This window comes from Nerophis lumbriciformis, linkage group LG13, assembly GCF_033978685.3.
Source record: "Nerophis lumbriciformis linkage group LG13, RoL_Nlum_v2.1, whole genome shotgun sequence".
NCBI classification, from domain to species: Eukaryota; Metazoa; Chordata; class Actinopteri; order Syngnathiformes; family Syngnathidae; genus Nerophis; species Nerophis lumbriciformis.
In genome coordinates, this window is record NC_084560.2 from 26,464,520 (window position 1) to 26,490,213 (window position 25,694).

Below are 25,694 nucleotides of genomic sequence, written 5' to 3' on the forward strand. Positions count from 1 at the left end.
GAGTGGATCGTGAGATTGACAGGCGGATCGGTGCGGCGTCTTCAGTAATGCGCACGCTGTATCGATCCGTTGTGGTGAAGAAGGAGCTGAGCCGGAAGGCAAAGCTCTCAATTTACCGGTCGATCTACGTTCCCATCCTCACCTATGGTCATGAGCTTTGGGTTATGACCGAAAGGACAAGATCACGGGTACAAGCGGCCGACATGAGCTTCCTCCGCCGGGTGGCGGGGCTCTCCCTTAGAGATAGGGTGTAAAGCCGCTACTCCTCCACATCGAGAGGAGCCAGATGAGGTGGTTCGGGCATCTGGTCAGGATGCCACCCGAACGCCTCCCTAGAGAGGTGTTTCGGGAACGTCCGACCGGTAGGAGGCCACGAGGAAGAACCAGGACACGTTGGGAAGACTATGTCTCCCGGCTGGGCTGGGAACGCCTTGGGATCCTCCGGGAAGAGCTGGACGAAGTGGCTGGGGAGAGGAAAGTCTGGGCTTCTCTGCTTAGCTGCTGCCCCCGCGACCCAACCTCGGATATGTGGAAGAAGATGGATGGACTACTCTGTATGGAATTTATCATACAAAAGCCATTTCTCTTTAAACTGCACAGTGAATTTCGGCTTTACAGATGCCATGTCTCTGCGTGTACCAATAAGCCTTTTTTTTTTTTTCCCATGACAAGAAATAGGAAGAGACTTATTGGGGGGGAAATGCAGGATTAATTGGGAGCATGGTGTCTATTTGAGGAACTCTTCTAATTATGCTGCCGGTCTGTTAGAATTGCATTACGCAACTGACGGCATTTATCCTTCAATTAGTTTGGTTTATTAAGTTTCGGTTTTCATTCTTCCTAATGTCGTCTGGTTGGTTAACAAGTCGCTTCCCATGTTTTCCTCCACCAGGCATCATTCTCAGGTCGTCTCTGTGGATCGGTTTGCCCGCCACCGTGGAGCAGATCTCCGAGGTCAACAGCACCGACGTTTGGCCGGACGTCTTCTGCCTGGGCAGCGCGGTACGTTTCTGGTCACGTCTCGTCTTTCCGACGCCTCGTTGCCTTGACGATGATGTTTGCACATGTCGGCAGATGTGGATCCAGTTGTTCTACAGCGCTTCTTTCTGGTGGACCTTCTGCTACGCCGTAGACGTCTTCCTGGTGGTGAAGACATCCGCAGGAATCAGGTGAAGCATGGCCTCTTGTGATTAGAACATTTACAGTAGCTGACTATGCTGAGTGGGAATACTGTACACACATGAGTGTGTGATAAGACCCCAGGCCCCTGTTGTGACCCAGACTGGGATGTGTTCCACGTTTCATGGGGGCAATTCTAAACCAGCAGATGACTAGAATTGTTGAGAAACGTCAAAGTGCTTTAAGGCTTCACTCGGTTCTTTCCTTTGATGTTCTTGTGAAGAAAATTCTGAACTGAAGAAATAATGCAGAACATGTCCTGGGCGAGTGGAACTTTTGTTAGGTTTAAATCAGGGGTGTCAAACGGGTTTTATCCGGCCCGTGGGATGAGTTTGCTAAGTATAAAAATGAGCCGAAATTTTTGAATGAAAGAAACTGTTGATCTAAATGTGTCCACTAGATGTCGCAATAGCAATTCTTTGTATCTTTGTAGATGAAAAAAAAAACAAATAAACACGTTAGTCAATCAATCAATCAATCAATTCCTTTATTGTCATTGTCATAATAACACTTAAGTCATACATGTCAACGAGATTTTGTTTGTGCACCAGTCGAGGAAAATTATCAAACTACATAAATAACATTCTGTAATTTGATTTTGATTTCATTTTTTTTTATCTTGATAACTTGCAAATTCACAACAACGAGTTGACTGGTGAACATTATCACATAATTTATTCAGAAAGTATAAATAATGACAAATAAAGGTAGAATACTGTTAACCGCAACATGTAAGTGTAAAAAAAACATTATGATTTGTACATTTTCAGAATGTGCTTGTTCTATTTTTAAACAAAGAAAACAATCTGAAATTGTCTTTATTTTTGATGTGGGATCTGAATTGAGGATGTCATTGTGGCTTGTGCAGCCCTTTGAGACACTTGTGATTTAGGGCTATATAAATAAACATTGATTGATTGATTTATTTTTAAGTTATCGTGCCGTGATTTTACCACTCCGGCCCACTAGGGAGTAGATTTTTCTCTATGTGGCCCCCGAACTAAAATGAGTTTGACACCCCTGGTTTAAATGGTTCCAATCGGTTAATAAAGGAGGAAGTATGTCACAGGAAGTAGATCGGTGCTGAGCATTCTGTACTGTAGGTGGTGGTACTTCTTAAATGTGTGCCCTGCAAGTTTTGTTTTTTTAATTTTGCCCAATTGTAATTTGACCCCAATGCCAGTGGACTGTAGGCATGGTAACATATTTACAATAGAGTACCAATTCCCCGTACCCGGAAGTCAATACTCAATGGTATCAATTTATGGTACTTCTGTGTTTATGTGTACATTAATGTTCACTTGTTTAATAACAAAATATTTTTTTTTATTTACCATTTAACAATATGCTGATAATGATAACTTTGCTGTTCAGTTGTTATATCTTGTTTTCTTACACTTCTGAGTCTCATTTGCAAGTATCATAGATTTTGCGTGTAATTGCAATTCCAAGACATTAGGTGGCAGTAGTGTATAGACAATGGTGTGTTGCCTGTCGGGGAGTACTCTTTGCCATTAAGTGGAATATCGTTTTTTATTGTGCCCTAAAACGTGTTTGTACTGTAAGAATTGTACGTATTACACACCAGCGGTTTGATTTTTAACATGCATCTTTAGTTGGTAGTGAAATTGCCATGTAAAATGGCTAATGCTAATGTAAATACATATATATATACATGTATGTATATATTGTTGCGTTTTGGACCAGTTGTTCCTCCCAGGGAATTCAAGTCACAAGTCGCTCCCAAGCTCTTTACGACACTTAAAGCTGAGTTGAAAAACCACCAGAGACAGAATAGGTATTTTGTAATATATTGGCAAAGCTTTGCAGATATATTTTTTGAGACCAGTCCAGCATAGAACATTCTATCGCGCCGCCAAAAATGGTCTGTCTTCCCGATCCCAAAACCCTCTCTCCTCCCCCCTCTCTCTAGTCAAAATACATGCTAGTCAAATATACATTTGTATACACATATATTCATATATGCATATGTATATATACATTTGTGTACACAAATATATTTATATATACATATGTATACACACACATATATATATATATATATATATATATATATATATATATATATATATATATATATATATATATATATATATATATATATATATATATATGTATACTTATATGTGTATACATAAATATATATATACAGTATGTATACATATATACGTACACATGTGTGTGTGTGTGTGTATATATACTGTATATATGTATAAGTATACATGTGTATACACATATATACAGGTATGTACATACACATATGTGTATCCATGTGTATATACATTAAGTGTACACACGTGTATACACATGTATATACACATGCATACACATATATATGAATATACATATATTTATATACACATATGTACACACATATACATGTGTATATGTATACACATTTGTATATATGTATACATATATAAACATGTATACATATACAGTAAATGTATGTATATATATATATATATATATATATGTATACATAAGTATATATACATGTATATACATATTTACAGGTATGTATATACACATTTGTATATAAACACATATATATATGTGTACACGCATGTATACACATATACATACACTGTTTTCCAATTATATATGTAGGGTGATGGGTCAAATGCAGAGGATAATCTCACCACACCTTGTGTGTGTGTGAGAATCATATATATATACATATACATATATGCATATACATATATACACATATACATATATATTTAATGATTATATAATTGAATTTTAGGTGTATGTGAAAGTTTGAATCCTACCTTGTTTACTTCCCTGACGACCCCCAAAAGTTTTGTAATCAATCAGAAATATCAAGCAGCTAAATGCCAAACTTAAATAAGTGTGGAGAAAATGTTTTGCATTGTTTCCCATCAAGCATTGCAGGGGATTTAAATGGGTGTCATTTTTAAATATATATTGGACGTTTTTTGTATTCTCCACAAAGTTCAGTCAGCAGGTTGTGTTATGTTTGGGTGCATAGATGGTAGAGCAGCAATGCCACTAACTTGAGGGTTCCGCCATCCAAGTCCTCGGGCAAGACACCTCACCCATGCTCCTGATGGGTCGTGGTTAGCACTTTCGCCTTGCATGGCATCTTCCGCCATTAGTGTGTGAATTACCTTTTGTGTTTATTTGTACCATGAGTGGGAAAGGTTGATTGGATTGGGTCATATATAAAAAAAAACTGTGCTGTGACTACTTCAAAACGCAGTTCATGGTCATTAACCTGAATTGCTCACGTTGTCCACAAGATGACTGCAGCATTTATACTGTCAGATATTTCAAATGAGGTTAGAGACACCCTGCGGACACATCCACGATTAATTAAACTCTGTTTGCCCGCCAAGTGTTTACAACCGGATAATACGGAAATATGGCACCCAATGATTTGACCGTTTGATACAGCTGCCTATAAAAGTACCAAATCTGGTGCCCGTCCATCCATAGTGGACTGTAACACATGAGTGGGAAAAAAAATGATGACCTAAATGCAACCCCAATAATTCCAGCGCGGTAGTGAACCGGTAGTGTGGTGTCAAACGTGTGGACAAAGACGTGTGTTGAGGTCTCATGACTGGCTGTGTCCTCCTTCAGCACCATTATCCTCTACCACATGATCACATGGGGTCTGGCTCTGCTGCTGTGTGTGGAGGGCCTGGCCATGCTCTACTACCCCTCCATCTCCAAGTAAGACTCCGACCTTCCACGCCACTTCCTGTCCGTGCGGCGGCACAATCGCTCACATGAGTATTTTGCGTGTGTGTGTACGCAGCTGCGAACAAGGTCTGCAGCACGCCATCCCTCACTACGTCACCACGTACGCGCCCATGCTGCTGGTCCTGGTGGCCAACCCCATCTTCTTCAACAGGACCACGTCAGCAGGTGCGTTCCCGCGGTAACGTCTCCTCAGAAGGTCCCAAATGAGCCATCTTTTGTTCCTTTCAGTGACATCGCTGCTGAAAGGACGCCAAGGGATCTACACGGAAAACGAGAGGCGGCTGGCCAGCACCATAAAGATCCGCTTCTTTAAAATAATGCTGGTTTTTGGCATCTGGTAGGTAGGTTGGTTTTAACATGTGCCCTTGGTCAGGATGACGCAATATTGTTGTTTTGATGTCCAGCTGGCTTCCCAACATCATCAATGAGAGCCTCCTTTTCTACCTGGAGATGCAGGCCGACGTCGGGGACAGCACTCTCAGGAATATCCGCAACGCTGCGCTCATCACCTGGTTCATCATGGTACAAAATATCCTATTCTGTTTACTCAACTGCCTCCATGCTGTCACAAATAATGCTACTTGACTAAAAGCTACACAACCCTTTAAACCAGGGGTGTCAAACTCAAATACAGAGTGGGCCAAAATTTAAGACTGAACAAAGCCGCGGGCCAAGGTTGAACAAATTAACCTTTTAACAGGGACCCAAACCAGTTTTGCATTGAATATTGAACAAGCAAGGCTTATATAACTTTATAGTGACATGCAAAATCCAGTTTCAAATAATAATAATAATAATTAAAAAATATCAATGGCATATCAAATACAATTTAAATAAAAATTGAATGCCTCTTTTCTATTTGCAGCCTTCTGAGGTAAATATCAACATTAACTTTTTCCACAGGCTAATAAATTTGAAAATAAAATAACAATGAATAAACCAACCATTCAGGACTTCAAACTGCTCAGTTTGCAACACACCGATCTAATCTGATGTGCCCAAGCCAGATACCTGCCATCTTTTCTTGGATGCTAGTTCATTAATGTCAGGGCTCAGGCTTTGAGCTGAGGCAACCTTCATTATCGAACAAAGGTGTTCATCAGTCATTATATCTCGTAGTCCACCCGGACCACAGTCTTGGGGGCGTGCCCTAAAGGCACTGCCTTTAACGTCCTCTACAAGCTGTCGTCACGTCCGCTTTTCATCCATTCTAACATCGTGCCGGAACAAATACCCAGAACCCTTTGCAGCACTAACTCTTCCAGGACGCTACAAAATACACCCCCGCTAACACTAAACCCCCCCCCCCACGACTTTTCTATCCTGGATCTTGTAAAGACAATATTCCGCCCCATGGACAAAGTTTCCTTTCCTTCCATTGTGATACATAATACATGGCTCACAATTTTAAAAAATATCCCAAAATGGCGACACTGCAACTATCGATAAATTGCTCCTAACCTCCGTTAGTGATGAACCACGATGAATCAATACAACAATTGTAGTGAACAATAATTGAAGCCGCAGCAACACAACGACAATTGTTTTAGTGCAACATTAATGTAAAGAAAATGTTTCGTGTCCGGATGATATATATATATATATATATATATATATATATATATATATATATATATATATATATATATATATATATATATATATATGTGTGTGTATATATATATATATATATATATATATATATATATATATATATACACACATGCTGATAGCATGTTGATGCTTTACAGTTATTTACCAGATTTGTGGTAAACAAATGCCATTTAAAATATTTAGGTAACAGGACTGTGCTGAGATTTTACCTCAAAGTCGTAGTAAAAAATTAATGAGATAAGGCCTTTCCAAAACCTGCAGGCTCTGAATGATGCCACTTAAAAAACAAAAAAAATAGATAAATAAACATTTTTTTAAATAATATAAATAAAGATGGTTAAATAAATGAAATAAATATATAAAAACGATAAATAAATAAAAATGCTAGAAAAATTATTTGTGATTAATCATGATTAATCACAGATCTAGAGTGTGATTAATCTGACTTAAGAAATTAATCACTTGACAGCCCTTAGATATACGGTATACATTTTAATATGTGTATATGTACTGTATATATACTTATACAGTATGTATAGTATATATATGTATACGTATGTATATATAAATAAATAAATAAATGGGTTGTACTTGTATAGCGCTTTTCTACCTTCAAGGTACTCAAAGCGCTTTGACACTACTTCCACATTTACCCATTCACACACACATTCACACACTGATGGAGGGAGCTGCCATGCAAGGTGCTAACCAGCACCCATCAGGAGCAAGGCGCACGGCCATTCTTCCACTGCGCCACGCCGTGTGTATATGAATACGTATGTGTATATATATATATATATATATATATATATATATATATATATATATACATATATATATATAACTAACGATTAATTTGATAATCGACTAATCTGTCGATTATTACTTCGATTAATCGGATAAAAGAGACAAACTACATTTATATCCTTTCCAGTATTTTATTGAAAAAAACAGCAAACTGGCACCATGTTCTGGACATTGGGGTGCAGCATACAGCAATAATAACACAGAACTGTAACTCATCAGATCAGAACTGAATCAGATATTCGTTTCTGTTGTGAATAATAAAGGATTCATTTTAGGCTGCCTCTGAATAATAGCATGAAATATTCCAGCACCTTCATAACATTTAGTTATACTAAAGCGTCACTCTAATCTAAATAGATTTATATAGCTTTATCAGGCCCGGCTACATTGATCCATTATGAAACCAACCTGAGATATTTCTGTCCATTACGTTTATTTCGAAATTGGTAACCGTGCGTTTTCTCTCTCAAAACTGAGTCAAATGTGCTGGAGACACATTATCAGCCCCGCGTTGCAACAAAGGCATAACGTTAACGTTACTCACAAGAAAGCTGAACTCATGAATGCCTGTTGCCACTATGGACTTAAAAAGTTACGTACTGTGAGTTCTTCCCTTCATCCATGGCTCCAACATGTTTCCTTTTCAGGTGCTCCTAAAGCAATGTTGTACTTCCGTGCCATTTTGCAGGAAACGGTCTTCTTTGAAGTCTTTAAAGTGAAGTGTTCCCACACTTTTGACGGCTTAGGTCGTACACTTTTCTCCATTGAAGCAATAACCTCAAGATGTTTTTCCACTGAACTACCTGTACTGTTTTCCTGTGCCATTTTTCGAATGTTTCCGCAAAGGAGACGTGAGCTGTACATGACACATCATTGGCTAGCTTACCTCCACCTCATGAGACGTAGCCTCAGCGCCGCCCTGACGCTGTTTTGTACTGTTTTTGTACTTATTTTGATTATTGTTTCTCAGCTGTTTGTAAATGTTGCAGTTTATAAAAAAAAAAAAAAAAAAAAAGATTTTAATCGATTTAATCGATTAGGTGTTGCGGCCCTAATATATACAGGCTGCGAATCTTTGGGCGTCCCACGATTCGATTAAATATCGATTCTTGGGGTCACGATTCGATTCAAAATCAATTTTTTTTTTTTCAATTTAACACGATTCTCGATTCAAAAACGATTTTTTTCCCGATTCAAAAGGATTCTCTATTCATTCAATACATAGGATTTCAGCAGGATCTACCCCAGTCTGCTGACATGCAAGCAGAGTAGTAGATTTTTGTAAAAAGCTTTTATAATTGTAAAGGACAATGTTTTATCAACTGATTGCAATAATGTAAATTTGTTTTAACTATTAAATGAACCAAAAATATGACTTATTTTATCTTTGTGAAAATATTGGACACAGTGTGTTGTCAAGTTTATGAGATGCGATGCAAGTGTAAGCCACTGTGACACTATTGTTCTTTTTTTTTTTTTATAAATGTCTAATGATAATGTCAATGAGGGATTTTTAATCACTGCTACGTTGAAATTGTAACTAACATTGATACTGTTGTTGATAATATTCATTTTTGTTTCACTACTTTTGGTTTGTTCTGTGTCGTGTTTGTGTTTCCTCTCAATTGCTCTGTTTATTGCTGTTCTGAGTGTTGTTGGGTCGGGTTTGGTTTTGGAATTGGATTGCATTGTTATGGTATTGCTGTGTATTGTTTTGTTGGATTTATTTATTTAAAAAATAATAATTAAAAAAATAAATTAAAAAAAATAATCGATTTTAAAAAAAATGAGAATCGATTCTGAATCGCACAACGTGAGAATCGCGATTTGAATTCGAATCGATTTTTTCCCACACCCCTAATATATATATATATATATATATATGTATATATATATATATATATATATATATATATATATATATATATATATATATATATATATATATATATATATATATATATACACACACATATATACACACACTAAGTGTATCTTGTGTTTTTTTTTATGTTGATTTAATTAAAAAAATTTAAAAAGCTACACAACTTTGTACTTGTATTAGTACTACTTTAAATAATCCATACAGCATCACTCTCTCCTTTAAAATGTCAGCTTTACAGATTCCACGTCTGTTTACCGTATAATAACGACGTCTAATTACGGCCTCCCTCAGGTCACTTCCCCGTAAGAGAAAAATAGTTGGCTTGATTTGAGGGGTGGTGTTGAATCAAGTGGGTGACTTTCTGCTGTGAGGTGCTTTTTTTTTTGTCATAGTAAAGGTCGTTACTGCTTCATAGTGCGGGGGTCGGCAACACTCGGCTCTCTTTAGCGCCGCCCTAGTGACTCCCTGGTAGCTTTTTCAAAAATCTATGAAAGTGAAAAAAAACATCATTTTTGTTTTAATATTGTTTCTGTAAGAGAGAAAACATGACACAAACCTTCCTAATTGTTAGAAATCCCATTGTTTATATTAAACATGCTTCACTGATGAGGGTATTTGGCGAGCGCCGTTTTGTCCTACTAATTTTGGCGGTCCTTGAACGCACCGTATTTTATTCACATGTACAACTTTCTCCGGCGCTGTCAATTTGTTGATGTTATTGACTTGTTGGAGTGCTAATTAGGCATATTTGGTCAGTGCATGACTGCAAGCTAATCAATGCTAACATGCTATTTAGGCTAACTGCATGTACATATTGCATCATTATGCCTCGTTTGTAGGTATATTTAAACTCATTTAATTTCCTTTACTTATGTCCTCTTGTGTATTTAATTTATACTTGCATGTCTCACGACACATTATCTGTATGTAATATTGGCTGCATGTCTGATAGTTGTTCGTGTGACATGTTGTTCCAGACCACAGCAAACCTTTGGCCATTCTAAGCCAGTCATTTCCAGGAGTTATCTCACCTTCCGAGTAGCCTCTGATTTACTAATGGTTTCTAATGTTGTAAAAATGTGTAGAATAAATATAAAAGTTCAACATTTCTATCAACAAAGATTTGCGTCAGCCTGCGACACATAGTCATTTTGATCGTTAATAGCTAATATAGACACTTACGTCATGTGTTGCCTTCATAATAAGACTTATTTAAGGCTTTTCATTTTTTGCAGCTCCAGAAGTATTTTTATTTTAAATTTTTGGTCCAATATGGCTCTTTCAACATTTCGGGTTGCCAACACCTGTTCTAGTGGAACCGTCAGCTATGGCGTTCCCTAATGGGAACTAATTTGTGGTGCGACTTTAATATATTCTGGTTGCTGTTTTTTGGGGATAAGGCACCTATTTGTCATGGTGAAGGTAATTACTGCCCCCTAGTGGAACCACTAGTTGTATTTTCCGCAAGAAGACGCCTTTTTGAAGTGTGACACACCTCACTATAGATTGCTGTCTTTTTGGGACAAGGCACCTATTTGTCATAGTGAAGGTAATGACTGCCCCCTAGTGGCACCACCAGCTATGTCGTTCCCTAATGGGTGTTCATTTGTGGTGCGGCATTAATATATTCTGGTTACTGTTTTTTGGGACAAGGCACCTATTTGTCATAGTGAAGGTAATGACTGCCCACTAGTGGCACCACCAGCTATTTCGTTCCTTAATGGGTGTTTATTTGTGGTGCGGCATTTATTTATTAAAGTTAAAGTTAAAGTACCAATGATTGTCACACACACACTAGGTGTGGCGAAATTATTCTCTGCATTTGACCCTTGATCACCCCTGGGAGGTGAGGGGAGCAGTGAGCAGCAGCGGTGGCCGCGCCCGGGAATCATTTTTGGTGATTTAACCCCCAATTTCCAACCCTTGATGCTGAGTGCCAAGCAGGGAGGTAATGTGTCCCATTTTTATAGTCTTTGGTATGGGGTTTGAACTCACAACCTACCAATCTCAGGGCGGACACTCTAACCACTAAGCCACTGAGTAGGCGATGTGCCCAACAACAGTTTGATGTGTTTTTGGGACAGGCGGCCTATTTGTCACACAAAAAAGTAATTACCGTATTTTCCGCACCATAAGCCGCCCTGGGTTATAAGCCGCGCCTTCAATGAACGGCATATTTCAAAACTTTGTCCACCTATAAGCCGCCCCGTGTTATAAGCCGCATCTAACTGCGCTAAAGGAATGTCAAAAAAACAGTCAGATAGGTCAGTCAAACTTTAATAATATATTAAAAACCAGCGTGATGTGGGCGCGCATGGAGTCGTATATCAACATGGACAGAGCTGCGTGAAAAAAGCCACCCGGCCTCTTCGCGTAAACTTAAACTTACCTTAACCACTCGCTCATCTTTTCTTCATCCATCCATCCCTTCGAGTTTGCTTTTATGATGACGCCGGCTGGAAAGGTCTCTTTTGGCAAGGTCTTCCTTTTGAATATCACCATGGGTGGAAGTTTCTGGCCATTAGCATGGCAAGCTAGAACCACAGTGAAGGATGACTTCTCATTCCCTGTGGTGCGAATATTCACCGTACGTGCTCCCGTTGTATCCACAGTGCGGTTCACAGGAATATCAAAAGTCAGTGGAACCTCGTCCATGTTCTCTGGCCGGATCTTTTTTTCAGCTATCTTGTTTTTACAATATGCACGGAAAGTAGCCAGCTTTTCTTGAAAGTCTTTAGGCAGTTGCTGTGAAATAGTAATCCGTGTGCGGATGGAGAGATTGCGTCTTTTCATGAACCGGAAACCTGTCGCTTAGTAGGAGCCATTTTGTGGTCTTTACAGATGTAAACACACAAAGGAAATGAAACGTAATATCCGTGCGCTTCTTCTTCTTCTACGGGGGCAGGTGGTTGCTTACAGTAGAAGAAGAAGCGCTTCCTCTTTTATGGGGGCGGGTGCTTACCTTGGCGGTTGCTTGCGTAGAAGAAGAAGCACTTCCTCTTCTACGGGGAAAAAAAATGGCGGCTGTTTACCGTAGTTGCGAGACCTAAACTTTATGAAAATGAATCTTAATATGAATCCATATATAAAGCGCACCGGGTTATAAGCCGCACTGTCAGCTTTTGAGTAAATTTGTGGTTTTTAGGTGCGGCTAATAGTGCGGAAAATACGGTACTGCCACCCACTGCTGGATGAACCACCAGTGTTTAGCCACGCTCCCCACTCGGCGCTTATTTGAGGTGAGACGTTTAGTTCTTCAGGTGGGCGACGTAACCCATGATAGATGGTGTCTTCTTGGAACGAAACACCTTTTTGTCATATTAAAGGTAATTACAGCACCTTGGTGGCGGCATTTATATATTCAAGTTGCCGTCTTTTAGGGACAAGGCACTTATTTGTCATACTGCCCCCTTGTGGGACCATTTGTTTTTCCCACCCCAAAGTGTGGCATTAATTTTTTCAGGTGGGCCACATGAATTGGCACTTTATTTTTTTTTATTGGCTCCACTTGGTATTCCCCCCCAAAAAGGTGTTTATTTAAAGTGTGGCAATAGTTTATTCAGGTGTGTGTGACACACCTTACAACAGCTTCCCGTCTTTTTGGGACAAGGCACCTATTTGTTATAGTAAAGGTAATTACAAAACCCTAGTGGCACCACTTTTTTCCCCCCACAAGAAGGTGTTTATGTGAGGTGTGGCAATTATTTACTGGTGGACGCAAATTGGGATTTTTTGGGGGGGGCACCTTTGTGTCATAGTAAAGGTAATTACAGAACCTGAATGGCACCACTTTTTCCCCCCTCTCAAGAAGGCGCTTATCGGAGGTGCGGCATTTATTAATTTAGGTGTGTGACACAGACACACCTTACAATAGATTGCCGTCGTTTTGGAACGGGGCACTTATTTGTCATAGTAAAGGTTGTTAATGCCCCCTAGTGGCATTACTTGTTTTTTCTTACCTCCGAAGAATGAGCTTATTTGAGGTGTGGCATTTATTGGACGACGCAAATTGGGATTTTTTTGGGGGTCAAGGCATCTTTGTGTCATAGTAAAGGTAATTACAGAACCCTAATGGCACAACTTTGTCCCCCTCTCAAGAAGGCGCTTATCGGAGGTGTGGCATTTATTAATTTAGGTGTGTGACACAGACACACGAGATTGCCGTCGTTTTGGAACGGGGCACTTATTTGTCATAGCAAAGGTAATTACTGCCACCTAGTGGCACCACTTGTTGTTTTTCCTCCCAAGAAGGCGCGTATTTGAAGTGTGGCATTTATTTACTTGGCTGGATGACACAAATTGGGATTTTTTTTTGGGACAAGGCACTTTTGTGTCATAGTAAAGGTAATTACGGAACCCTAGTGGCACCACTATTTTTCCTCTCCCAAGAAGGTGCTTATTTGAGGTGCGGCATTCATTTATTTAGGTGTGTGACACAGACACACCTTACAAGAGATTGCCGTCATTTGGGAACGGGGCACTTATTTGTCATAGTAAACGTTGTTCCTGCCCTCTATTGGCACCACTTTGTTTTTTCCTCCCAAGAAGGTGGTTATTTGAGGTGCGGCATTTATTAATTTAGGTGTGTGACACAGACACACCTTACAATAGATTGCCGTCATTTTGGAACGGGGCACTTATTTGTCATAGTAAAGGTTGTTAATGCCCCCTAGTGGCATTACTTGTTTTTTCTTTCCTCCGAAGAATGAGCTTATTTGAGGTGTGGCATTTTTTTACTTAGTTGGACGACGCAAATTGGGATTTTTTTGGGGGTCAAGGCATCTTTGTGTCATAGTAAAGGTAATTACAGAACCCTAATGGCACAACTTTGTCCCCCTCTCAAGAAGGCGCTTATCGGAGGTGCGGTATTTATTAATTTAGGTGTGTGACGCAGACACACGAGATTGCCGTCGTTTTCGAACGGGGCACTTATTTGTCATAGCAAAGGTAATTACTGCCACCTAGTGGCACCACTTGTTGTTTTTCCTCCCAAGAAGGCGCGTATTTGAAGTGTGGCATTTATTTACTTGGCTGGATGTCACAAATTGGGATTTTTTTTTGGGACAAGGCACTTTTGTGTCATAGTAAAGGTAATTACGGAACCCTAGTGGCACCACTATTTTTCCTCTCCCAAGAAGGTGCTTATTTGAGGTGCGGCATTCATTTATTTAGGTGTGTGACACAGACACACCTTACAAGAGGTTGCCGTCATTTTGGGAACGGGGCACTTATTTGTCATAGTAAACGTTGTCCCTGCCCTCTATTGGCACCACTTTGTTTTTTCCTCCCAAGAAGGTGGTTATTTGAGGTGTGGCATTTATTTACTTAGTTGGACGACCCAAATTGGGATTTTTTTGGGGGGTCAAGGTATCTTTGTGTCATAGTAAAGGTAATTACAGAACTCTAATGTCACCACTTGTTCCCCCTCTCAAGAAGACGCAAATCTGTAAATGTTGTTAATTCCCCCCAGTGGCATTATTTGTTTTGTTTTTTACTCCCAAGAATGAGCTTATTTGAGGTGTGGCATTAATTTACTTAGCTGGATGACACAAATTGGGGAACAAGGCACTTTTGTGTCATAGTAAAGGTAATTACTGCCCCCTAGTGGCATTACATGTTTAGTTTTTTCCTCCCAAGAAAGTGCTTATTTGAGGTGTGGCATGTACAGTATTTACTTGGCTGGACGAGGCAAATTGGGATTTTATTTGGGACAAGGCACCTTTGTGTCATATTAGAGATAATTACAGTTTATTTGTGTTTTAAAGTTATTAAATGAACAAGAAAGATGGCTTGTAGGTGAGGGGCATTAATTGTTTCTGTAATATTAGGATTGTGCAGTCAAGTGGACTATTCAGGTTTATTTGAGGCAGGGCGTCACTCTTTAAGATATTACATCATCCCTAATTTGCTTGTTTCTTCCCATGCAGGGGATCCTGAACCCCATGCAGGCCTTCCTCAACACGCTGGCCTTCCACGGCTGGACCGGTCTGGACGTGGACCTGAGCCGCAGGAGGGAGCTGGCCTGGGAGTCGCCCTCCACCTCGGTGGCCAACGGCGGCGGCGGCCACAACGCCATGGTGGGCACGGCCCTGCTCTACCAGAGTCACGTCCAGGAGGCCAAGAAAAGCATGAACGGCAACGGGCAGCCGCAGTCGGACGCCATCAGCGTCCTCTCAGAAGGTAATTGGCCTCACGGCGCCCCCAATAGCTCGCCCATGTATGAGGGCTGGTGACACTTCAGTTGAGTTCTCACAAATACCTCACACTGCTCCTCATCCTTCTTATTCGCCTCAATGCAGCACTTAGCATCCATTTGGAACAATATGCAGTAGATGCCTATTTATTTGTGGTTTGCTATTCGCCCCCCTCAAAATTTTCCAGATTATTATTTTTTCTCTGCTTTATATTGCTAAAAAAAATTATGTTGACTTAAGCAGAAGTGCTTTTATGAATCCAACAGAGGGCGCTGTCTCTTAAGTCAACAAATGTTTTACTCCCATGAATAATGGGTATCTACTGTCTACATATTTATTTTATTTTTTTACCAGTGCTGATGTTGCCTCCTGCTGGACATAATGAGAATAGAAATCCTAAGCTGTGCAATTGTGTGTTATGAGGACGTCCTCGTTAAGTCCGACCTGAGCCAAAGTCATACTTGCCAACCCTCCCGGATTTTCCGGGAGACTCCCGAAATTCAGCGCCTCTCCCGAAAACCTCCCAGGACAAATTTTCTCCTGAGTGATGTGTCGACAGCCTGTTTTCACGTCCGCTTTCCCACAATATAAACAGCGTGCCTGCCAAATCACGTTATAACTGTAGAATGATGGAGGGCGAGTTCTTGGTTTCTTATGTGGGTTTATTGTTAGGCAGTTTCATTAACGTCCTCCCAGCGCGGCAACAACACACAACAGCAGCAGTCACGTTTTCCTCTACCGTAAAGCAGTTCGTCTGCCGTAAACAGCAATGTTGTGACACTCTTAAACAGGACAATACTGCCATCTACTATACATGCATATATGACAATAACATCTACAGCTTTTAGAGAGTGCACAACTGCGCACACAACAAGGAGACGAAGCAGAATGCATCATCAGAGAGGGTGTTCAGCATGGTTAGAAAAATAGTGACAAAGATTAGAACAAGGATGGACAATTCAACCCTTAACTCAACAATGAGTAGTTGAGTGTTATGTGTGTGTATATGTGTAAATAAATGAACACTGAAATTCAAGTATTTCTCTTATATATATATATATATATATATATATATATATATATATATAGCTAGAATTCACTGAAAGTCAAGTATTTCTTATATATATGAAGTACTTGACTTGGTGAATTCTAGCTGTAAATATACTCCCCCCCCCCCCCCCCCCCACACACACACACACACACCTCCCGGAATCGAAGGTCTCAAGGTTGGCAGGTATGGCCAAAGTTGAACTACTAACAGAAGTAGAATTTGTTTTTTTTTGTTATTCAACGACTTACTAAATAGAACCCGCCTTGTTTTTAATGAATACTTAGGCCTACTACGCTTTTGCAATGTAATACTGGTCAACATGGTGGTACTTGGAGTTAAACTAGTTTAAGAACCACGGTTGTAAAGTATGTAATCCTATTTGTTTTGTTAATTAGCAAGCATGGAATATGAATAAAACCAGTAAAATTTTAACATTTTTGAAGTCCAGGGTGGTGAGAATGTTGTAAACAAGAACAAAAAGTGTCACTCGAACAAAAGTTTCAAAATTCATAACGCCTGTTCTTCTGTTAAGCATGCTTTTAATTTGAAAGTGAGTGACCTAGAATGGCAAAATCACCCCCAAAAAAAGTATTGTAAGGAAAGTGAAAGAATATAAAAACAAACTTAATATAATTTAAAAAAAAAAAGTGTATTTAAAGGAAAAGTGAAAAAAGGAAAGTGAAAGAATAATCTTGGTGCTACTTCCTGCTTCATTAACTAAGGGACCAACCCCCAAATGTTGTCCTGTCATCAGCCACGATTACAACTCAAATTGCTCCCCTGCCCTGAAACAACAACACGGTTCAGTCCAGCCTTATTTACGTTTTGTTCATTACTTAGGAGTAAGCAGTAGTGAGCACAATCTCGATCTAAACTCGTCAATCAGGTACACTCAAAAGTTCCATATAGTGCAGTCCCACATAACGCGATCGTGCCGTGGACAGCACATTTTCCCACGTTTTTTTTCCACCAAATTACACGATGAATCTTTATGAATGTCTCACAAAAGAAGGAACTTAAAAATTAAAAATAAATAAACAAAAATATCAAAATATCGACCCTGTGTTTTCCAAACCTGGTGGATCGTGCCCACCCCATTCTGTTAGGCAGTCATTCGGGGGGAAAAAGGAATAGTTTTTTATAATGAACATATTGTAGCGTCTAGAAGTGCACACAAAGTCTGACGCTCTTTTTAATTGAGCGACCTATGCTAACACGGCTCAACTTATCTCGTTCCTTCCACGAGCACGTCTATCCTCGAAGAGGCTTCCTCCCTCTTCGCCAGTCACCTTACAGGCGTGGTGCGTTCACGACAATGGGAACTCTGAATGTCAGGAACACAACATCAACCCAGCAGGTCGTTACAATATATAATCCTATTTTTTGTATAGGGTTTTTATATAACGTGTCAATAATGAATAAAGCAAAACATGTTCTAGACCAAAAATCACTCCATATTCTCTACTGCTCGCTCGTGTTACCATATCTGAGTTATTGTGCAGAAATATGGGGAAATAACTACAAAAGTACACTTCATTCATTAACGCTGTTACAAAAAAGATCAGTTAGAATAATACATAATGTTGAATATAGAGAACATACAAACCCTTTATTTATTGAATCAAAAATACTGAAATTCCACGACTTAGTGAATTTGCAAACAGCTAAAATTATACACGAAGCAAACTATAACCTGCTAACCAAGAATGTACAACAATTCTTCTCAACAAAAGAGGAGAAATATAACCTTAGAGAGAAATGTAATTTAAAACATTTGTATGCATGTACAACCCTTAAAACCTTCAGTATATCAGTATGTGGAATTAAATTATGGACTGGATTAAGCAAAGAAATCAAACAAAGTACTAATATGATCCACTTCAAGAAACTTATCAAAGTTAAAGTGTTTACAAAGTACAAAGAAGAAGAACCATGATAAACATTCTGAATTCATCTCATCCATCCATTCATTTTCTAGATAATCGTACTCATCTCACCATAAGAAATATAACTTACTTCACCAATTATTATTCATTTATTTATATTGTTATTACTTATTGTGAATAAATTGAGAACAGGAAGTGAACAAAAGTGTTAGCAACTGCTACGTAAAGGAAAAGGGGTAGGATTAAATAAGATCCGCTTCTTCCTACTACTTTTCGAACATGTCGAATAGGGAAACTGGAAATTGTGACGTATCACGTCGTATGCATGCATGTTCCAAATAAACTCAAACTCAACTCAACGTGGTCAGTACAACAGCCGCGTCGTATCCAACTGTGAGTGTACTTGATTGTCCAGTATCAAGGGTGCGCAAGTGATCGAGACGAGTTTCCCTGTGACTCCATATTACGTCAACCAAATAAAACTCACCTATATTGAACGACTCGTTCGTGACTTGCACATCTCTCGTGAGCAGGCTGAGGCTACTTCCTGGCCCATGAAGAAATGTGACAAGACAACATTTTGGGCGCAAAAAAAAAGGAAAATCTTGTCAGTTCGAGTTCTAGTCCGTTAAATGTTGTCTTAATGCTGCTTATGAACAGGCGACAACAACAAATATTTGTGCTTGGTGGAGATAGTTTGTGTTTTCTCCGCCATTCCAGTCTTTTGTCCCAAGCTTCTCATTGCCTGTTTGCAACACGTGCAGACATGTGACGTTCATCCCAGTGAGCATTGTAATTATATCAATCAGATGATCGGATGCGTTCCAGTCAAACATCACAAGTTTTCCAACCACATGCAAATACTTCAAAATAGAAAACGTTATATGTAACCCAACACTTACCTTTTCTTCCCTATTGTGACATTTTTTTTCACATATTAAACCCTTGTGTGGTGTTCGGATCTGTGGGACCCGTTTTCATTTTTTATTAAAAGAAAAATTATACAATTAATTAATTGTTCAAACTGAGACTCACTGACTTTGGCTCATTTTCTGGGAAGAACATACATCAGAATACATATTTAATGACCACACACCATACACCCCCCCTACACATTTCTATTACATATAAGATGTCCGGGCTAATAGAAGTGTGGAAATTGATGTTCTGTGTACCACACACACACACACACACACACACACACACACACACACACACACACACACACACACACACACACACACACACACACACACACACAGCAGGCCTAGACAGGAGGAGGACAGAGTGTAGGTACACAGAACATCAGAGGGTCAAATGTGCGAGAAAATGAGAGCAGACAGTGTTGACAAACAATGTTGCAACCTTGTGTGGGAACCGCAGGTGCAGAAACACAACAGAAGAATCCCTGTGGGATGCAGAAACTGGCAGAGAAATTTTCCGTGCAACGTTCATATTGTTGTTACTCAGCCAGTGTTTGTGGGTCTGATAGAGCCGTTGCATTTTGTGGCTTTTAATGCCTCACAATCAAACACTTTTATGTTAAAATACTGAACAGGTGTTTACCTTATCCCAATAAACATCTGTTCAGTATTTTAACATAAAAGTGTTTGATTGTGAGGCATTAAAAGCCACAAAATGCAACGGGTCCATCAGACCCACAAACGCTGGCTGAGTAACAACAATATGAACATTACACAAGGGTTAAACAAGCCTAATATAACTAAAAAGGATATTTTTATACCAAGTCCCATCATTACATGTTTATTTCACGTCTAGATGGTATTTAAAAAGAATAATCTGCCGTTCTTGAGTACCACTAGAGCAGGGGTGTCAAACGTACGGCCCGCGAACAGGTGAGTGATGAGTTTGCCAAGTATTAAAATGAGCTGCATTTTTTGGAATGAAAGAAACTGCTGTTCTAAATGTGTCCACTGGATGTCACAATAGCAATTCTGTTAGGACTAGCAAGAGGTACAAAGTAAAGCGTGGCTGCGGCTCCTCTCCCTCGACCCAAATTGAACTTAAAACCTGCCGTTTTATGTCTTCTGTTTCGAACACATCGTTATTTGGCACCCTTAGTCCACCATAATGTCAAAACCCAGAAAACTTAAACCTTTTGAGTACTTTTTACCTCTGTTTCTGGACATGACGAAGTGTGTATTTGATACCGAGAAGAGTTTACATGTTGTGTTTTTTTGTTCAATTCCAGAAAGACTGTGACTTAAAAGTTTAATCCTGACTTTGTAGATACACTGAGACATTGTGTGTTTGAAACTGCACCAATTTCCTCAGACTTTTTAACAAACTTGAAGTGTTTTGTCCAGAGGATTATTTGTGATTTGTACGTTTTTCAGAATGTGCTTGTTCTATTTTTGGCCAAAGTAAAAGAAAGAAAACAACCTGAAGTTGTCTTTATTTTTAAGTGATCATGCCATGATTTTACCACTCCGGCCCACTTGGGAATACATCTTCCTCCATGCGGCCCCTGAGCTAAAAATGAGTTTGACATCCCTGCACTAGAGGGAACGCGTGCACCAACAGTGGTAAGGCTAGGAAATGAGAAAAAAATCATCTGTACCAAGGTCAAACTGCATGATAGAAAATTAAATCCTGGTAATATCAAAGTTATTGTTTAAGAGCCAGTGCTATTTTTGTATCTTAGCCTAAACATGCACATTTATCTCATTTAGTTTGTTAGCACACTAACTTCCTGTTTTTTTTTTTATTTTGGTCCGAAATTTAAATTGCAAAAAGTCTATTAAAAAAAATTAAATAAACAATTTTACTAATTTATTCACAACTGTATTCACACGTATTTGCTCTTTTGCTTCTTTTTTTTTTTAACTTGACTAATTTCCCCACGTTATGTTACTTACGAGCACTGCATAGTACCTCATGACTTTTTCTTCTCAAACTGTCAACTTTTCTAGTTGATGCCTTTGTTTGTTAATTTTTCACTTCTTCTTTTAATTAACTGTCTCCAAAAGTGCTGTGCTGTCACTTTATGACGTTTGTGTTGTGAAATATACAATGAATAAAGACTTGTGTCTTCAACATCAAGGGTTCGCATACTGTCTGTGTTTTGTGGCTTTTTCCACCTGCGAGTACAGCATTGACAATAATAATAATAATAATAATAATATCTGCATGCAAACACCATTTGTTCCCCCGTGTTGCATTGTCTCCCTGAATTACTTTTTTTTCCCCATTTTCAGCTCAAAAATGGCTGAATGCATTAAAATGGACATAATGTTCCCCCACAATATATTCATGTTGGTTATGGAGGAATGAATTATGTATTTATTTTTTCCCAAACGCCGTGACCTCACCCATTAATCCTCCCGTGTTTGTCTTGTTAGGTTCAGAATCTAGCACAGTTGAAATCCACATTTCCAGCGAGCTCCCAGACTATGGCGATATAGACGCTGATGAAGAATCCTCGGGGACGTCAGGGAGACATTAGCCAACATGCCAGCGTCATCACACACTACTTGGGCTGGTAACTTTTAGTTGCTGTAATACTTTTATTATCTTGTGTAATATTAGGCTCTTTTCTAGTTAGTTTTTAAGCTCATGTCTGTATTTTATTTTGTCTTTTTGCACACATTTTACACATTAAATAGCAGACCTGTTTCTTACATGGGGACAAGTGTGTTGTACTTTAAAGCACTGAAAATAACTCGTTCTATAGAGTCATGGACTAACAAAAAAAAAGTAGAAATATTACAAGATTTTCAAATCATTTTTTAAGAATTTTTACATTTATTAAAATGTAATTTTTTTAAATTTGTGATTTTAAAGAAATGACATTTTAATTGATAAGGCACGCTATATTTCTAGAATCAAAAGAGGGGAGAAGGGACATGCAAGCGACAACTGAAATGTGATTAAAACAATAAAAAAAAACACTATAATGCAACATCAAAGGTTAAAGGGGGAACCTTCCGAGATTTTTTAGTATTATATTGACAATAATCATTTTCATAATGTATTTCCATCCATCTTCTTCCGCTTATCCGAGGTCGGGTCGCGGGGGCAGCAGCTTAAGCAGGGAAGCCCAGACTTCCCTCTCCCCAGCCACTTCGTCCAGCTCGTCCTGCGGGACCCCGAGGCGTTCCCAGGCCAGCCGGGAGACATAGTCTTCCCAACGTGTCCTGGGTCTTCCCCGCGGCCTCCTACCGGTGGGACGTGCCCTAAACACCTCCCTAGGGAGGCGTTCGGGTGGCATCCTGACCAGATGCCCGAACCACCTCATCTGGCTCCTCTCGATGTGGAGGAGCAGCGGCTTTACTTTGAGCTCCTCCCGGATGGCAGAGCTTCTCACCCTATCTCTAAGGGAGAGCCCCGCCACCCGGCGGAGGAAACTCATTTCGGCCGCTTGTACCCGTGATCTTGTCCTTTCGGTCATAACCCAAAGCTCATGACCATAGGTGAGGATGGGAACGTAGATCGACCGGTAAATTGAGAGCTTTGCCTTCCGGCTCAGCTCCTTCTTCACCACAACGGATCGATACAGCGTCCGCATTACTGAAGACGCCGCACCGATCTGCCTGTCGATCTCACGATCCACTCTTCCCCCACTCGTGAACAAGACTCCGAGGTACTTGAACTCCTCCACTTGGGGCAAGATCTCCTCCCCTACCCGGAGATGGCACTCCACCCTTTTCCGGGCGAGAACCATGGACTCGGACTTGGAGGTGCTGATTCTCATCCCAGTCGCTTCACACTCAGCTGCGAACCGATCCAGTGAGAGCTGAAGATCCTGGCCAGATGAAGCCATCAGGACCACATCATCATAATGTATTTCATGCCTTAAAAAAAAAAATTATCAAGAGAATAATATAAGGGAACAGAAACCATACCATTATGAGAAATTAATAGATAGACAATGTATCCCCATGAAAACATGTGTCCTCTGTAGGGGACATTTGTTTTTGGTTGATTTTTGTGAATACATTTTTAGCAAAATAAAATACCTCTTTTACGCAAAACACACTCAGACGACACAGGGTCTCAGGGGGATAAACATCATGTAAATGTGTCCGCCCTGAGATCGGTAGGTCGTGAGTTCAAACCCCGCACGAGTCATACCAAAGACTATAAAAATGGTGCTTGGCACTCAGCATCAAGGGTTGGAATTGGTTGTTAAATAACCAAAATGATTCCCGGGCGCGGCCACGGCCGCTGCTCACTGCTCCCCTCACCTCCCAGGGGGTGATCAAGGGTGATGGGTCAAATGCAGAGGATAATTTCGCCACACCTAGTGTGTGTGAGACAATCATTGATACTTTAACTTTTTTTTATTATTATTATTATTTTTTTTTTAAGAGTGTTTTGAGCTGTTTCTCGGCTGATAGTTACACTTTAAGTTTCAAGCAATCCTGCCTTTAGTTGGTGGAGCAAATGTAACAGTGAACCAAAACATTTGGTCTTATTAGCTAGCATTAGATGGACATAACTTTGTTTTCCAACCACAGGAAGGGAGAAAGTGAGTGTGAAGGACAGTGCTGAGAAGAAGAAGTGGATGATATTCATTGAATTAAAAAAAGAAATCATCACAAACATGACAGAGCGTGTTGCCAACTTGGTGAAGCAATTTGAGCGTATCGCTGCTAGTCTCCGGCATGTGAACCCCAGTTGAAAAAATATATAAAAAGAGGAAAACTGATGTAAAAAAAGAGGAAAATGAGCAGGAAGTGCTGCCACACAAACCAGGAAAGAACTTTTGGAAAATTGGGTGCATTTCTACACTATATTTTACCTTCAGATGTATTCTTATCTATTGACACTTGCATGTCCCAAGTAATGTAACATAGAGTTTTGTTTTTTTAGTAGATCATTGAACATTATTACCACTGAAAATGTCATGTAAAATTATATAACATGCATGCAGAGAACTCAAAAAAGAATTCCCATTTGGCAACTCTTATCTTGTAGCCACGCCCCCTTGCTTAATCTACTTGCAGTGTTGTGACCTCTGTTTACATCTGGCACGTCAGAGATATACCTTCTCGCTGGCTACTTTTAAATACTCTAGAACAGTGTTTTTCAACCACTGTGCCGCGTGTGCGATATTGTCTGGTGTGCCGTGGGAAATTATGCAACTTCACCTAATTGGTCCAAAAAATATTTTTGGGCAAATCAATAATTTTAATCTGCAAATAGTGTGCCGTTCCTTAGTGTCCGTACTGTGTAGAACTCTGCTGTAGAACTGTGATCCCAACATGCAGACCACAGCGTGCAGGTAAAAAGGTATGTAACGCTGAAGCCAAAAATGAACAAAAGGGAAAGGAAAAAGCAATGAAGCATAGGGATGGCTATGTAAAACGACAGTAAAACTGAACTGGCTACAAGGTAAACAGAAACAGAATGCTGGACGACAGCAAAAACTTGCAGCGTGTGGAGCAGAGACGGCGTCCACAAAGTACATCCGTACATGACATGGCAAGCAACAATGTCCACACAAAGAAGGATAGCAACAACTTCAATAGCCTTGCTTGCTAACACAAAGCAGGTGCGGGGAATAGCGCTCAAAGGAAGACATCAAACTGCTACAGGAAAACACCAAAATAACAGCACAAGACAAGAACTAAAGCACTGCACACAGGAAAACACCAACAAACTCAAAATAAGGCATAAAGAGGACCTGGTGGAGTTTCATGTTTTAACGTTTTCTGCTGGTGGTGTGCCTCCGTATTTTTAAATGAAAAAAATGTGCCTTGCCTCAAAAAAGGTTGAAAAACACTGCTCTAGTACTACAACTGGTTTGCAACCAACAATGTTCGGATTGTAATCATCTAAATATGATTAGCTGCAAAGTAGACAGAGCGAACGCAGGCGACAACAAGTAAGCTAGCTAGATGATGCTAACTATGCTAACTAGCAGGCTTGTTTCGGCGCCCCGGTCGTCTCGGTGTCCTGCAACTCAAAGGGTTGAACACATTTTGTTTGGATCCTATTTTTTGATATTTCATTAAAAAAACGCTGAATGGATTTATTTATTTTTTATATACCGGTAAATGTTTTTATTAACTTTGACAGGTATTACAATATACAATAGAACAGTAGTCGCATTTTCCCCTTTTTTTCCCACCCACTTCCAAGAACAGCAACCCAACACATACCCCATACACACATAACCCCCCCCCCAGGTCCTACATACAGTAAGTTAAAGGTACAGTCACAAATGGAAAATAATTACTACATCACTTTCTTCTCAACATAGGCAGATAGTAAATATACACCCAGAATAAATATAAATAAAAAACAAAAAGGAAGCTGGTTTATGAAAGGTGAACTTTTCATGTGTCCTGTAGCGTCTT

At 39.7% G+C, this 25,694-nt stretch overlaps 1 protein-coding gene across 1 annotated transcript in view; it reads left to right on the forward strand.

Annotated features, from left to right (window-relative positions):
* Positions 1–22,200, forward strand: part of gpr143 (G protein-coupled receptor 143) — a 30,106-nt gene extending 7,906 nt beyond the window's left edge. Inside the window, exons 3-10 of the mRNA XM_061971194.2 lie at positions 893–1,002; positions 1,075–1,169; positions 4,810–4,902; positions 4,988–5,097; positions 5,161–5,269; positions 5,337–5,454; positions 15,166–15,418; positions 21,732–22,200. Coding sequence (XP_061827178.1) covers positions 893–1,002; positions 1,075–1,169; positions 4,810–4,902; positions 4,988–5,097; positions 5,161–5,269; positions 5,337–5,454; positions 15,166–15,418; positions 21,732–21,835 — 992 coding nt within the window. The 3' untranslated portion in view covers positions 21,836–22,200. The remainder of the gene's footprint in view (positions 1–892; positions 1,003–1,074; positions 1,170–4,809; positions 4,903–4,987; positions 5,098–5,160; positions 5,270–5,336; positions 5,455–15,165; positions 15,419–21,731) is intronic.
* The last annotated feature ends 3,494 nt before the right edge of the window (positions 22,201–25,694 follow it).